This window comes from Malurus melanocephalus, unplaced genomic scaffold (assembly GCF_030028575.1).
Source record: "Malurus melanocephalus ecotype Western Australia unplaced genomic scaffold, MMel_1.1 scaffold_64, whole genome shotgun sequence".
Lineage (NCBI taxonomy): Eukaryota > Metazoa > Chordata > Aves > Passeriformes > Maluridae > Malurus > Malurus melanocephalus.
The window spans coordinates 1192447-1208353 of record NW_026623296.1 but is presented as its reverse complement, the minus strand read 5'-3'; the positions used below and the strand labels follow the sequence as shown (position 1 = coordinate 1208353).

Genomic DNA, 15907 nt, shown 5'->3' with positions numbered 1-15907 from the left:
CTGACTTGTGTCGTGTTGGGATTGTGTTTGAACCCAGAATGTGGCAGGGGTGTGCACTGTCCCCCTTGCAAAATCATCTGTCTGTGAACATAGTTGTGTGACAGGTGACAGGAGGAGGAGTTTTACCTGTGGCTTAATGCAGGTTCCACCTGAGTAAAACCTCCCTGCATTGCTCAAGAGGCTAAAATGAACTTTSCTGGCAGAGACTGACTCGAGTGATATGGTAATTCAGATGTTTGCACTTTCTGGACATACTCCATCCCCCCCCATTCCTTGTGAGATTTGTTAAMAAGCTGCACCATCCAAATAAGTAGGTATTGGGCACTTGGCATCTGTCTTTCAGCAGAAACTCTCTGCCCTGGCTCACAGGGCTGGTGTGCTCCATGTCTGCAGCAAAGTGATTTTATGTGGACTSCTTAAATGCTATTAAACTAAAATCCTGCTGACCAGATTTAATAACGTGTTGCTTAGCAATTCTGCTGTGCCTTTCATCTGAGCTTCTCAAAGTAGTTTACAAACAATTAATTAAAGCCTGAAACGCCCTCTTACGTAGGTATGGTGATACCAATTTCCATTTGTCTTTTCTCCAAAGTAGAGAGAGATTTTGAACAGATGTTTTCAGGGTTGGACTCATAGCAGGAGGYTTAGCAGCCTAAACCTGATTTTAAGACTCTCTGTTATGTCACCCTGGCTTGAGAACTTTGGACCTTGCCCAAGAGATCTCATAATCTTACCCTAGTCAGAAATAAAATCTAAGGGTTTCATATGCTGAGATTGTCTTGTGTATAGACTTTGGTATTTCTATACTTTGTGCTCAAAATGTCACTTCATTACCACAAAGAAAGATCTTGTATTTAATGACTTTTGTTGGTAATTTCTCCCTGGAGTACAAGCAAATAACTCATCTCMTGAATTTACAGGATCCCACTTTGCAGGACTTGGAGAGCAATTTTATCATACACCAAAAGCTGGTGGAAGCTGCAAAGAAACTTGCCAGCGAGCCAGACCTCTGCAAAAACGTGAAGAAGAAAAGAAAACAGGAGTATGCTGATGCTGTAAAAAAGCTGCAAGAGATAGAAAACTCCATTAATGAATATAGAATCAAGTGTGGAAAAAAACCAACCCAGAAATCAACTCTGCCTCTACCAGGTGAGAGAATTCCCYGTGCTCTGATGCAAACAGGAGAGGAAAAAAGTAATTTAGCTTCCTTAGAAGCTTTGTTTACATCTTCTCTATATGGTTTTTATCTTYTCCAAGGCAATTAAATAAGAAAAAAAAAGATGCAACTGCTGTATCTGATACACGCAGTGCAGTGCTGTAGGCTGGGGGCAGAGTAAGCTGCAGTTTTAGGAGCAAGCACTGACATGTTCCAGCATCAGCTATGGACTGAAGGTGCTGTGCACAGAAAGGCTGGCAGGAATACCTTGGATGAAGCTTTTCTGGTGCCTGAATTCCTGGTGCCTTGAGTGCAGTTGTACATCTGAGCTGCCATGTGCCAGATCTCTCGAGCTTCCTTCCTGCAGTGCTTCAGTTTCCACAGAAATAGAGCGGATGGGTTTTTGGCAGAATCAAGGAAATAAGGACCAAAGACATTGTGTCTTGATTCAAAATTCCTGATTTCCAGAAAATCATAGGTGAAATTCACGGGTTTATGAATGCAATTAGTAGCAAACWGATTTTTGACTAAACCCATTTGCCACCGATGAGCACAGTAAAAGCAGATTGTCTTGGCCCTTCTGTTTTGAAAGTGTGGTTTTCCTAAGGGAAGTGAGATTCTTGCAGCTTCATAGGGTAATGTGTGAAGACCAGTGAATATCCAAGCCAATTGAAGGAGTTTTGGATTTTTACCCCTGACACACCACAGCATCACTGGGCTATCCATCATCACAAGGTGTTTATTCTGAAAGGTGGATGATYGGTATTTAATGTGGCCCAGCTTGTTCCTGATTGACAGAAGGGAGGGAAACATCTGTTTTTCCAGTCTCTTGCTCACCAGTCTGGATACTGATTGTGGAAGGTCCTGTATTASCTGGGACACGTGGTGTGTGGTAATGAGCAGGAAGGCTGAGGAGCAGAGAGATCCATCCATCCATACACGGTCACTGTTGGTTTTTGGTGGCAGTTTCTTGTCCTGCTATCCATGAGCTGCATTCTTTCCCAGTTCCAGGTTCTCACCCCGCAGCGTGTGTTTGTTTACCTGAAGCAGAGCTGTCACGTGCTTCAATAATTGATTTTATGTGTCACCTTGTCACCATCACCAGCGGTTCTCTCAGGCCCTGGCTCCAGGTTTCAGGAGGCTGAGCAGTGATGAGTCACTTTCTCTGTGAATTCAGGGAATGACTTGCTGGCAATAATATGTTAAATAGTCSTATTGATTTATTGAATCAAACCATAGCTATTTTCATCCCAGCCCCAAGGGATAGGAGGTGAAGGACATATTGGACTGCTCCCTGTGTTCCACTTTCCATTTCCTTTACTCTCTCTCCWGCCCAGAGTTTCTTCCTCCTTTGCAGGGAATTGCACAGATCTGGATTTAAGTTCAGATATGTCACCATATCTGAATATGTCAGCATTGCAGACCCCCCTGAATCCAGCACTGTAGCTTTAGGCTGGCTTTTTTCTTTTCCTCAGTAGGCTTTGTTCCTCCCTGCGCTGGGCCCAGTTCCATACTTTACCACCCCGTGGTCAAATCCACTCGAATCAGCTCCCCTGGAGGTTTTCCCAGTGTCAGGTTGCAAGCAGAGCTGCAGCCCATCCTCGGTGGTCTGACAAGTTCCCCCAGGGCAGGGGCCAGTCCTGACTTCTGCTGTTCTTGAGCAGCTGCTCCGTTTACCACATTCTTGTAACCATACCTTTGCTGGCAGTGAACTGTGACAGGAGCAGCCTACATTGCCTGTACTCACTGAGGGGACARCCAGGTGTCTCACACAAAGTGCCTGCTGCTGTCATTTTTTTGTTGCTTCCTTTTTATCATTCTTGAAGATTCATGGAGATTTTTTTAACCCACCAGTGCTATATCTTGCCAGAAACAGCCTAGGAATTGAGTTGTCCATGGGTTAATTATCTCTAGTTCAGCCTTATTTCTCTGCTGCTGCTGGTCTGCTCTGATTTTTAGTAAGGACAGGCTGTTTCTTGGTGAGGGACAGTGTGTAGCATCGAGGCAGCAACAGTGAAGTGCTGTGATTAAATAACAAAATGTAACAGAAACAACAAGTTAGTATGCCCATGCAACAGTTCCTGCTTTCTGTGTTGGAATTTGCAATTCCTTGATGGAAGTCAGTGGAATTATTCTGGATTGATCTTAGTTTAATTRAAACAGAATCTGTATGCTGATGAAATATTCAAAAGTGGGTGCCAGATTTCAAAAGGCTTTTTGTACCTACCCGGTGGAGTTTCAGGTGTACCTAGAGGAGATTAGCTGCTAACAGCCAAGATCTACAGATCTGTGTAGGCTCCTGACTCCTCCTGAAGCACCAAAACACCCTGTGAGATCTGTTGGAACTCTGGTGGAAAACACCTTTGTAAATCTTGGCTTGATTCCTGCTACAGATTAAAAAAAAAAATCTCATTTGGTAATTACCTGAGTTGCTTGCTGAACAGCAGTGAACACACAGAATGGTGATGTACCAGCACTGTCTGCAGGCCGTGGGGGGCTAAAGGATTGTAGTGTTACAAGTATCAGCTGGCTCTGAAACTGTAGAAAATAAACTTTATTAAGGTATTTGTAAGTTGACATTGGCCCTTTTATGCTTAAAGTGTTTGTTTTCCTTCACAGATGATATCATTCCGTCCGAGAGCAGCTCCCTGTCAGACACAACCACCTATGATGATGGTAYGATGCTTACCCTTGTTTTCCCAAGAAATGTGCCCATTCTGACACATTCCTTAATGTYCTTTAACATGTCCCATCCCTGCAAGTGTTCAGGTTGGACAGGGCWTTRARCAAAACCTTTTAGAGGAAGGAGTCCTTTCCCATGGCAGGGATTTGGAACRAGATGAGCTTTAGGGTTCCTTCCAAAGGAAGTCAGTTTATGATTCTATAATTTTGCTGGCTTTTGATCATAAATTACTTCATAGCAGCGGAAAAAATAGCTRCTCGGGAATGTATTTCCTCTTAATGGGTTAGTTATTGACAGTTTCTGCTCTGTGAGCTGAGCTGAGTCATCTTTAGAGAAGGAAGTTGGTTTTAAAATGACCAACCTGCAAGCTGAGGACTCTGTGAGTGTCAAATATTTCATCCCTAGGACCTGGTCTGAGCTGGATGAGCAGCAGAAGGAAGGACTTASAGACTGGGAGGATTAGCCCAGCCCTTGTGTCCTCACAGCTACCATAAAACTTGTGGAAAAGTGGAACAGTCACAGATATTAAYGCTCTATTTACATTTATCTGTTGCCCAGTGAGCTTGCATCTTGCATGGGTTGGTGTTTGCTCAGCTTACTCATTTCACACACACACCCACAGACACACTCACACCCTGTTCCACAAGGTGGAAGGGACTTGGCCTGCCTCTCCCTTAAACTGGATAATCATCATTTGGGGACAACATTATCTAAATTATTACTCACTTTTCAGTTCGGGCCTGATTCTGATCTCACTTTGTCCCGGTTTTAGACTTGTACAGACCRAGTGGTGCTATAAAATGGATTTACACCTGGTTCCTGCTTGTACAAGTAGAARTGGAGCCAGGCTTGTGAACATGTTCTCTGTGATGCTCGTCCTGCATTTATATGTATTAGTTGGAGTTTCCTGTTGGCTCTGTCGGGACCTGGTTGTGCCCTAAGCAAAGGGAGAACAAGGATCAAACCAGCACCTTCCTGATTGCCTTCAGCCAAATATGTCTGTTGGTTGTCTTTGCTCATTCAGTTGCTTTTGAAGTCAGTCCCTTTTAGGTTGTGTTTCAAAASTAATTCTTAAAACATCATTTTCAAGAGCTGGAAGATGAGGGAGAGTACTTGGTCTTTGTGCAAAGGCTGAGCTTGCCTGCTTGGCTGTGGAAAAGATTGCTCTGCAAACAGATGTTTTCCCAGGAAGTTCCATTCTGTGATCTGGCACAGCTCCAGGCTGGGTGTCATCTTCAGGAGTCGGTGCTGTTGGGATCTGTAGCATTCTCCATTATATCCTGTCCATATGGAGGAGAGCTCAGTGCAGGCAGGAGAGCTTTTGCAGGTCCACAGCTCCTGTCATCTCTCTAGTACAAACTGCTTCTCTTTAAGGCCACAGATTTGCATGTAGGGCAAAAATACCAGGGATTTTGCTAATAAAATGCATATTCTTTACCAACAGTCAGCGATTCKCTTCCTGCGGCAGCACAGAGACCCAGCTCTGCACAGCTCTCCCCAAGGCTTCCTCCACCAAARTCCCTTGGGGTGGAGAGAATTCACCTCAGGAAGTCATCCCTAAATGATCAGCTCCTSGAGACCAGACACTCCAGGTAGGCACATCTCACTGCTGCCCATCTCTCCACCTGCTGGCATGAGCTCCATCCTGCCCCTGCCCAGCATTCAGCAGAGCCCACTGCCTCCACACCCTCCTGGGCTTGCAGGATTTGGTGATGGGAGCTGAGTTTCCTGTTTAGGAACWAAAGTGTCTGTAAGTAGTTGACACAGTGTCTGAAACTGAAGAGTGGTGTAGTTTTAGTGAAGAGATGCGTGAGAAATGTAATAGCAAGGGCTGTGTTTAAGGAGTTGCTCATGCCTAGCACTGCTGTCACTCTTCATCTCAGTTTCTGGGTTTTTTCCAGTGTTAATTAAACAACTTGTCATTTTCGTGATGACTGTGCTTAGTGGATTCAGACAGCAGCAAACCCTACCCATCCCTYCTGATGGTATCGGTATTTCAGAAGGTGCATTGTCACAGCAGACATAATTGATGTAAAGCCCAATGGACAATTCCCCATTTACAAGCAGARTTCCTGGGATTCAGCAGCTTCCATCATTGGTGCCAGCTGTGTGCATCCATGGGATTTGGGCATTTGCCAAGCTAGAACAGCTCCATGGAGCACATCAATAGCAGTAGGTTTGCAGATGATTCCGTGATCATGCCATGAGTGATCACATCATGTGTGATCAGGTCATACGAGTCAGATCTGGTGCTAGCTGTTCTCAGTGTAGGGATTCCCACTGAYCCTRCTCTTTCTTGGGCTGTGTCTTGTGRGAGCAGGTTGTTACAGACAGGCTTAAGAACAGTTTAGAGTTTTGAGCAATGCCATGTCTTTGCTTTTTCTCATCTGTCCCCCAAGATAAGCCGAACACTCTTCCACATGAAGTTCGGAAGTCAGATTATAGCCATATGTCCCCATTTAGCTGGGATGTGCTTCATTTGAAATCCTAATAGCTTTGCTTCTTGATTACCTGTTCTGTCTCTCCTCCATGCTTGTCCTGCTGATCATCCTGTGCAGACCTTCCTCAAACCACAAGAAGGGGTTGAGTTTTCCTTCCTATTTAACAACTCTGCACTTTACACGGGGAAGCACATSCAGTTATACCCTTCCCTGTTTATTCTGCCCTTCGTTTTGTTTCTTCAAGACTTCAGCTGCACGCACTCGGTGTGCTGTGACTTTGTGTGGTGTTTAACCCTGCAAAGAGGTTGTTTTAGTGACAAAACACTCTTGTCTGCTCTGTTGCAGGGACGTGCTTTCGACCCACAGCAGCCCCTTCCGGACGCTGGAGCGGCCGGCGCAGCCCCACGGYGGGAGGAGCATGCCCACCACCCCCGTGCTCACCCGCAACGCCTACAGCAGCAGCCACCTACAGTGAGTGCCAAATCCAGCTGGGGAAGCACAGGATTAAAGGAAATGGTGTTAAGAGGGCAAAAAAAGGGTCCTTTGCTGTAYAGTTTTTCCACAGCAGGGTCAGGCTCTCAAAACGCTGATTAGAGCTGCTACTATGGGAAGAGAGCTGTAATATATCTTATTAGACAGCTGACAGTCCATGCTGAGGAAGGAGAGATGCTAAAAATCTTACAAAGTTACCAAGAGCTCAAGGTTAGTTTGGATGGGRTGATGCAGCCTTGAGAGACAGGTCCAAAGGAAACCCATCGTCCCATGTTCTGCTCCAAGCCCGTTACTTCTGGAGGCTTTACCTACTTAAAAACTGAGGGAGCCCTCCTGTAAATCATTACCAAATGTGYGTTTGTGACCTTAGCTGTGTGTGTCCCTGTCACAGATTAACCTTGCTCACMGAGACAGATTATTGTATGAGAGATCTCCTACTGCTGCAGCCAATACAAAATCCAGCCASACTGAGTTCCGTGCGTTGCAAATACTGTGTGGAAAGATAAGACAGGATTTGTGTTGTGCTCGGATTGGGGAGGCAGCTGACCTGTCCACGTGTGCTCTCCCCAGCTGTGTGTCTGTCTGTGTGTGGCTGCCATTCACCTGCCAACATCTGTGTTGTTTCAGGCCGGATGTTTCCCCGCGCCACTGCCGGCAGCGCAGCGGGAGTCTGGAGTCCCAAACCCACCTGCTGTCCGAGGCTCCTGCTGACAAAACAGCCTTCTCCCTCTCCAAATCCCAGCGGAGCAGCAGCACCGAGATCCTGGATGATGGATCGTCCTACACCAGCCAGTCGAGTGCAGAGTATTACTGCGTGACACCCACCCCCAATCCGTACTACACCACTCAGACCCTCGACAACAGGACCAGGGGTCGAAGGCGGTCCAAGAAACACAATATTTCTGCTGCMAATTCAGGAAGCATGCCCAACCTGGCCCACAAGGACGTCCGCAACGGTGTCTTCCACAAAAATCAGGAGCAGCATTCCTCTAACTACTACATTTCTGGCTACTCGCCCTACACTGAGTCTGACGTTTACTACAACGGAGGATAYGTTTATGAGAGCGACACGGAGGGGCAGTACAGTGTCAATCCCTCCTACCGCTCGTCGGCACATTACGGATACGACCGCTACCGGGAATTCCGCTCCTACCACGAGGACGAGGTGGACAGAGTGCCACACAACCCCTACGCGACGCTGAGGCTCCCGAGGAAGCAAGTTGCTAAAACGGAGCATATAACCAAAAACATTCACAAGGCCTTAGTAGCAGAGCACCTCCGTGGCTGGTACCAGCGTGCCTCCAGCCAGAAGGAGCAGGGTCACAGCCTGCAGGCAGGCTTTGAGTCTGACAGAGGATCTCAGAGGAGTTTGGGCTTTGCTGGTCTGCAGACGCCGTGCTCGCCGAGCAGTCGAGTGTCGTCTTTCTCTTCGGGTAATGTCTGATTTCATCTGTGCTGAGTGTTTTTGTAAATCCCTGCTGTGCTTTGGGTTCTGTACCCCATCAGTGAAGGCAGCAGAGTAGAAGCCAGGGCAGAGCTCTGTCCTGAAAGGTGGATGAGGAGCCAAGTAGGATCTTGTTGTTCTGTTCTTACCTTCTCCTAAAGGTAAAACAGCCTTTTGCTCTCTGTAGGCACAGTWACCCAGAGATGCACGAAGAGCAGTTTGATTTCAGACAGGTGCATTTAGCAGCAAGAAGGAATGTGCAAAACTTCATGCATACAAAGGCAGAGGCTTTGATGGCTTTCAAAACTTCCAATGAGCATCACTGAGTGGGTCAGAAAGCATTTTTAAAGCTCTAKAATACCACCTGCACAGTGCTTTCCTCCCTACAGGGTTTATAAATCAYATTTTATGTGTGCATTGTCTGCCTGTGTCCCGCAAAACCCCATAGAGATTGCTGAGAATTGTCTCATTTGCCTCAGCTGATTTRGCTGAAGAATGATGTAATTTGTTGTAATTATTTTTTTAACTCCAGCATCTTCTACAAACACTGCTGGGAACTGGAGAAATCCCCTTGCACTGGGACTTTCAGACTACGATACGCTGTCTCATTCCTCCTACGCCAGCTGTTACGGGAATGTTTATGGCAATCTTCCCTTGCAGAGCAGGTGAGTAGAAAAGGCAAAGATTTTTTGCCCTTCCTCCTGCATTTCCCAGGTTATTAAAACTTYTGAGCAAATCAGCTTGATTTCAAAGAGCCAGGATGAAGAGTACTTCTAAAATTGACGTCATGAGAGGAGGTTTTCTGTGTGGAGCAGATCAGCTGTACCCCCACTGAGCAGGCAGAGCTCAGAGCAAGCCCTGTCCCTCTGATGGGGGGGTCTCTCCTGAGCCCCATCAGCACTTTGGCAGGTCACAGTCCTGTTGTGTTTCTGAAGCTGTAGTGCTTGTGCTGATAAATTTTTGGAAAAATGAGGAAAGGAAAGACCTCTTTTTGGCCTCCCGTCTAAGTGCTGGCATTCAGAGGTCCCAGAAGTGCATCTTCCTTGGCAGAGCTGGACCCAGGAGCCAGGGGAGACGTGCTGGTGATTGCAGAGACCTCTTGCTTGTGGGGACTCCCCCTGGGGCTGCAGAGAGCCCAGGATTTCCCTGGTCCTTGCAGGAATTCCTGCAGCTCTCGCTGCTTTTGCGTGGCATTTTCCACGTGTCCCCCCCCTGCACGACACTTGGCTGTGAGGACAGACAGCGCCTGCCCTGGGGGATGACTCTGCCCCCACAAATGCCATCACATTTAAATACACTTATGCTCAGTGTAATAAGTACCCCACGTGTGCCTCCTTCTTTGTGGGTTGCAGTTTGTGCTYGCTGCCAGACCGACTTGTGTGAAAATACTGAATTTTTAATTTTGTTTGTTTTAAAATAAATGRAAGTGTAAGGGAATACATAAAAGCTGCTGCTAGATTTTTTTTTTCTCCCTAAGCTAAGTGCTATGGGCTGTTTTAGTGAAGTGATTTAAAATATCTACGGCAACAGTGTTTAAAAATACTGTTTCTACTAATTTCCTAATTTCCTATAATTGGGCTTTGAAAATTCTGCTTATATTGGCAGCTTTATCTAAATGAGGTTCATTAGCTATTAATTTTCCATATTCTGAATAACTTGTCTGATTGTTCATTTGCTGTATTTGATGTGATCAGGGCAAGCGAGCAATCAGTACACCCAACAGCCTTGACAGAGCTCAGGGCCAGGTTGGATGGGGTTTGGAGCAGCCTGGTCTGGTGGAAGGTGATCTTTAAGATCCCACCAAGCCAAACCAGTCTGTGATTCCATGACAATTTGAAGCAGCTGCAATCCCTCTCACACATAATTTTACTAATTATGGCACAAAAACCAGGTTTGTGTTTGGAGTGAACTCCAACATAATTTCAAAGCTCAGCATCGCTCTGAGCCCAAGGGAGGTGCGTGAATTTCGGGGCCTGGGGAAGACTCTCAGCTGATGGTGTGTGTCTTGCAGGACCTACGCAGAGCCGAGCCAGCTGGGTGGGGATGAGGATGGCGTGGAGGAAGAGCTGCCCAGCAGCGAGCAGAGGCTGTTCTGGCACGAGGACTCCAAGCCTGGGACGCTGGTGTAGCCCCTTGAACCCTCACTCGTACCCCTGCGTGCCTTGCACAGAGCGCTGCGGCCCCGAGGCGCACCTCGGCTGGAACAAAAAGAGGAAGCAGGCTGGTTTGCTGGAAAAAGTCAAATTCAGCTTGAAAATGGGGACTGTAGCAAACTGACAAAGTCTTACCACGAATGGAGTTTCTTTGTGAATCCGTACAGCCCACGGGAGCCGGGGCGAGCCACAGTTCATCCGTGACCAGATGCAGCACTTGGTTGAAGAAGTATTTATATTTAGCAAGCACTTTTTGGGAAGATTGGAAGGTGTTGAAGGCAAACCTCAGAGAAGAAAAAAAAAATGTGAAAAGGAGACTCTTGTGGAAAAACCAGGAATTCTAGGAGCACAAGTCTGATGTCTGAAAGAARAAGAAAAAATGAAAATTTATTCTGCCATGGCTTATGAGGACCCAAAAGGACTTTCATAGGCTTATGAAGGATAGATAYTGTGTGTGTGAGTGAGGCAAAGGGTGACTGAATCAGTATTGGAACATTACTTGAAGGAAGGCTGGGTTTTTTTATTAGGGAGGTTTGAATGAGTCTGTCCAGTTTTTGGGGTATTGTTAAGAGTGTTTGTTAGCACCACAAGCAAGTTCTGGAAAGAAAAAAAAAAATTCCTGTCACAATATGTCATGTAAAACATTAGGTAGTTGTGGATTTGGAAACAGAAGCAGTAAACCTTGAACTCTCTTTTCCACAATAGAGGATAATTAATAATGGCCCATTTAATGACCTTTCCGTGGTACAGCTCTGCTGTGTGGAGGAGCAGGCAAATTTTCACAGTGACCCCTGTCCATCAGGTGACAGTGACACTCACTGTGCTGTGGAGGGTCGAGGATCCGCAGTGGGGAGCCCCAGGGAGCATTGGGTAGCAATGGCCAGTATTTTAAGGTGGATGCAAACACAAAGAGCCAAGTGGGTGCCTTAAAATGAGGGGCATTAGGATTGTACCACGAGTCTCCTGAACTGCCGGCTGCAGAGTCACCMAGTGACGGAGCAGCGTTTTCACAAAACCGTTTGTGTAGGAAAAAAACATGCARCTGCAGTCTTGGGTTAAGAGGGATAAACCTACCTCAGGTCATCCRTCTGTAGGAACAAATTGGCACAGGGTTATCCTGCCTGATTCCTGATGACTCGTCTGCATACGGTAAAATCTCTCGTTTCTCAGCTGTACTGTGCTTCAGGATTCCAGAAATGGTGCTCTTTTGTTCTTTTATACAAAGGATTAGTTACTCCTTGTTCATATTGTGAATAGAAAGGTTTCTGATAAACTTTTTTGACGTTTTTTACCAATATTCCAGAGCATGTAATATATACAGAAGGACACACTTGTTAAGCTGGTACTTAGTTGTTTGTATTATTAGAGTCGCGATTTGGAATTAAACGAACAAAAACAAAATTAAAAATAACTTATTTCCTTGGTTTTGCATATTTGTATAGCCTCCTAGAAATGCRAAAGCTCTTTTTGCTTATTCTTTTACTACTTCTGAATTTTTTAGACCTATTATTTTGTATAGGTCAATAAACTAAAAAGTGTGCTACCAAAACCACTTCAGCATTCTTCCTGTTTATTTTAATGCTGTAGCCACTGAGTTTTGTATTAACTTTTCAGGATTCAGGATTTAGCTCAGCCCTGCACATCTGTGTTGGCACAAGGCTGGCACTCTGGCTTGCTGGGACAGGACCAGGATGATTTTGGGTGAAGTTGTTGAGAAGATGGGAATTGGAGGTGGGTTTGGGTTGAGGATTGTTTGCTGTATTTGGGGATATTGGGTACAAAACCTCCAGGGCCAGAGTTCAGAGCTGGTTGCAGTTTCCAGAAAGCAAGAGCTGAGTGGAGGAGCTGGAAATCAAAGTGAGGTGGTGGAGCTGCAGCACTTGAGCTCCTCTTGTCATTCTCTGCATGCCTGGCTCTGCAAGAGTTGTGTTTTTAGGAGCTGTTTTGAAGGGCTGAAATACAGAGTGAAGGAGGAGGCCCAGAAGAAGAGGGAATAAGAAAGAACATCCAACTTCTCTTTTCTCAGATGTTGCTTAGGGTCAGTCTTGGGTGGCACAGGGAGGGAAAGGAATAGCATGAGGTCCCTGTGGCACCTTCTGCCTGTCAAAGGAGCTGGTGCAACACCCAATTTTTGCCAGTTGTTCCCAGGACCTTTGACTTTGCCCTTTGCAGACTTCCAGTTTGCTTTGTTGCATTTCTGGAGCGATGTTTCCATGCACATTATGACTGTTCACAGAGACCAGGTCTGTATAATGCAGCTGAGGAGGTAATAAAGACACACTCGTAATCATTATCTTATTTGTTCACAGCTGAAATACAAATTGCCTGTGCTTTGTTTGAATTCCTATCTCATCTTTGTGTTGCTGTTTAACCACAGCCTTYCTCACCAGGATAACTGAGGACATCTAGTGCCTGACAGCAGAGTTGAAGGAAAGAGCCTTCCTGCCTCTTGTGCTGCTCTGGAATCCTTGGCTCTTCCAGTAGGAAAAAAATATCCAGAAATTCTTATTTGGTGATATCAGAACAAAGCCAAGAGGTGAACAGGGTGGAATGAACAGGGTGGAATGAACAGGGTGGAACATCACACCCACAGGGGTCGATTTTACAAACATCTCTTTTCAGAAGGTGGATGATGCTGATGAGAGTGAAGGGGAAATAAAACCCCACCTAAATCTGTACAGAATGGAGCGTTTCTGATTGCTTTTAGATTATGGATGAAGAAGAAAGCCCTGTCCTTGCCAGGAATCCTTACAAAGGAATTTGGGCACTGAGCTAAAATAAGCCATGCCTGGTATTTTTAATTGCTGTCTGCTTTTTCTCTGCTGTTTTGAACAGAAATACTCTGAGATATGGGAGGACTAACAGTGGTGGGAGTCACCAAGGGCCCTATGGGAGGCTGGTGTTGGACATTCCTCCAGTGCAGGGAGCAGGAGGGGTGAGGCTCAGGCCAGAAGCCCCTTCCCCAAACAGAAAATCTTTAAAGATCACTAATCTTTAAAATTCACCTTACTATACTTATGTTAAACTTTTTGGCCAAGGTGACTCAGAACATGACTCTTGCAGGTTTCTGCTGMCTTCTCATTTGTGATTTTGGACTTGCTCAGCTGAAGTGTGAACAATGCAGCAGCRATGCTGGCAGCTCCTGGGTGGGTGAGAAGCCTCCACCGTGACCCAGCCCGTCCTAAAATGTGTGCAGGAAATCCTGTAAAAGCTGAAGGTTTGCTCCATCTTCTGGGCTTTGGGATCATTGCAGGAGAGTTCTCCTGAGCTGGGGAGGAGCTCCCTGCTCTTGCCTGGCACTGTCTGGATAAGTTCACACTATTCCTAGGAAGATTTCTGCATTCTATGCAATTCTTCCATCTCCTTTGTACTTTTTTATCATATTTAAGGCATTTCTCAGGTTTAAAACTGAGAGTTTCAGCTACAGCAGGGCCTCACACAAATGGTGAAATCTCTCTTAGGGTTGGATTTATCTTCAAAAATACTTACCCTGTGCTCTGATGGATCAAGCCAAGCATGAGGTGACGTTTCCTCCTGTGAAGAAGGGACACAGTGTGAGTTGTGATCAGTGCTGGTAGCCAGGAGGACACAGGACACAAAAGTCAGGTCCTTCATGACAGAGAAATGYGATTTTTAACGAGAAGCAGCTCCTTGCCATCCATCCAACTTCGTTATCCCTGTCTGTCCCTCACGAAGGGAATCACCATAAATCCTTCASCAAGTCCTTGACTGCAGAGGGATGTGCTCTGCCTCCCAGGGCATCTCCTGCCCGCTTCCAGCAGAGCAGGAATGAGTCCCAATTTATATTTAATCGTTAGGGTGTCATCAAAGAGCTGCAGATGGAGAAGAGTTTGCAGCCAGCCAGGGCTCAGCTGGAGTAACTCTAGAAGAAATCCTTCCACCTGTTCCCAGCCTGAGGTTAGGGAAGGACGTGCCCTGGGTGTACAGGACAAGGTGGCTGTGTGGCCTTTCCAGCCACTTCCCGTGGGCAGTGATGGCAGGAGTTTTTGGGGGTCAAATTTGGAACATGTTTTTGTTCTGATTGGGGCCAAATTAGAAGCATCCAGCTGCCAGTGAAACAGGAGATGCAGCTCTGCTTCTCCAGAGGCAGAGGAAATCACCAGCYATCAACACAGTGATGATGAGAGATCTCAGCACAGTGAGATGTGGAGATCTGTTTAGCTGGGGCAGCATTGAAGGCTTTGTCCCCATCCCTGCTGCTCCATCCTGCCCTGATCCCACCACTGCTGCTCTTTCTCTGCAGCTCCCTGACAAGCSACTTGGGCAAACACTTCCAAAGTCAGATGTCCTCACTCTATTTAAGCAACAAACTTAATCTGATATATTTATATCTGGAAGGGTTTGGAGGTGTGGYGGGTGTTTTATTTTCTCCTTGGTGTTTTTCCCACAGGGTGTCTCTCTCTGACTGCTCCTGCTCCTCAGTGGCTGTTATTGTTAAGATCCCATCATCTGACCCTTTATAATCCCTGTATTGGGTTACCCTGCCTTGCTGGACATGCCTGGTCTATGCTACTGTTTGTCAATTTTAGACTCTCCCATCAGGCTGTGAGTTTCTTCAAAGTGATGCAAGGTTATGTTACATGGGCACATTCTCCAGCTCGTTCCAGTGGCACTTGGAAATGCCATGGATTGGTAATTGAGGGGAATAAATGTGTGTGTGTATGTGGAGAGGGTTATAAGCAAAAAAAAAAAAAAGCAAATATTGTAGATATTGCTCTCAAATATTTGGTGACAGCCTGTGACCCATCAATTACCTTAAAAATAGAACAGATTTAGGCACTTGAAACGGGGKTTCATGGGCTGCCTCGTGTCAGATGGTGGCACAGGGGTCAGGCCTTCCTGGTATTCAAGCTAAGAATTTGTCAACCTTTTGACTTTCAATAGGGATAGGTTGGAATTCTTGAAGAAAACACATCAATGAGAAAAAATATCAGTGAAGTGAAGCAATCCTGCAGGAGAGGCTGCTGGTTTTCATTTCCAGAGCTGATCCATTAGAAACAGCGAGCAGTGAGTCAGAATTGTTATCAAGGGCAAACCTCTTCTTCCATCAGTTTTCTGCTAAAGTGCTTTTGTTTAATGCTTGTTGRGCACCTCCTCAGCATGAATATTGAGCTGCTGCTTCCTGCAGGAATTGTCCTGTGATGGATCTCTACAGCAGCTCATTAATCCGGGCATTCCTGAACGAGTRTCAAATTGGTGTGGAAATAGCAAATGCCACCAGTGGAAGTGGCTTTCCTGTCTTAATGAAGGTTGAGAAATGCGTGATTATTTTGGAAAGCTCTGAGTGGAACACCAACACATGTTATTGGGATGAAGATGGGAGCTCAGACCTGGAAAAGTGTTTTAGACCCGCCGTGAGCGTGTCCTCACCTCAGGGGTGCTGTTTGTTGCTCTAATGTGCCGTTACCAGAACACCAAAACACTAAGCAGTGTGTCAGGAAAGGAAGCACATCCTGGAAGCATAATTTATGGAGGAGAGGCCTAAAGTAGGCAAAATGTGATACCCACCTTGGAAAT

General features: G+C 46.0%; 1 protein-coding gene across 3 annotated transcripts in view; it reads left to right on the top strand.

Moving 5' to 3' along the window:
- The window catches only part of FRMD4B (FERM domain containing 4B), an 89273-nt gene extending 77336 nt beyond the window's left edge, over nt 1–11937 (top strand). For all 3 annotated transcript variants that reach the window (XM_057366375.1, XM_057366374.1, XM_057366377.1), the window contains exons 17-23: nt 921–1149; nt 3776–3832; nt 5284–5431; nt 6626–6751; nt 7400–8205; nt 8749–8881; nt 10228–11937. In XM_057366375.1, coding sequence (XP_057222358.1) covers nt 921–1149; nt 3776–3832; nt 5284–5431; nt 6626–6751; nt 7400–8205; nt 8749–8881; nt 10228–10345 — 1617 coding nt within the window. In that variant the 3' untranslated portion in view covers nt 10346–11937. The remainder of the gene's footprint in view (nt 1–920; nt 1150–3775; nt 3833–5283; nt 5432–6625; nt 6752–7399; nt 8206–8748; nt 8882–10227) is intronic.
- Nucleotides 11938–15907: the final 3970 nt, after the last annotated feature.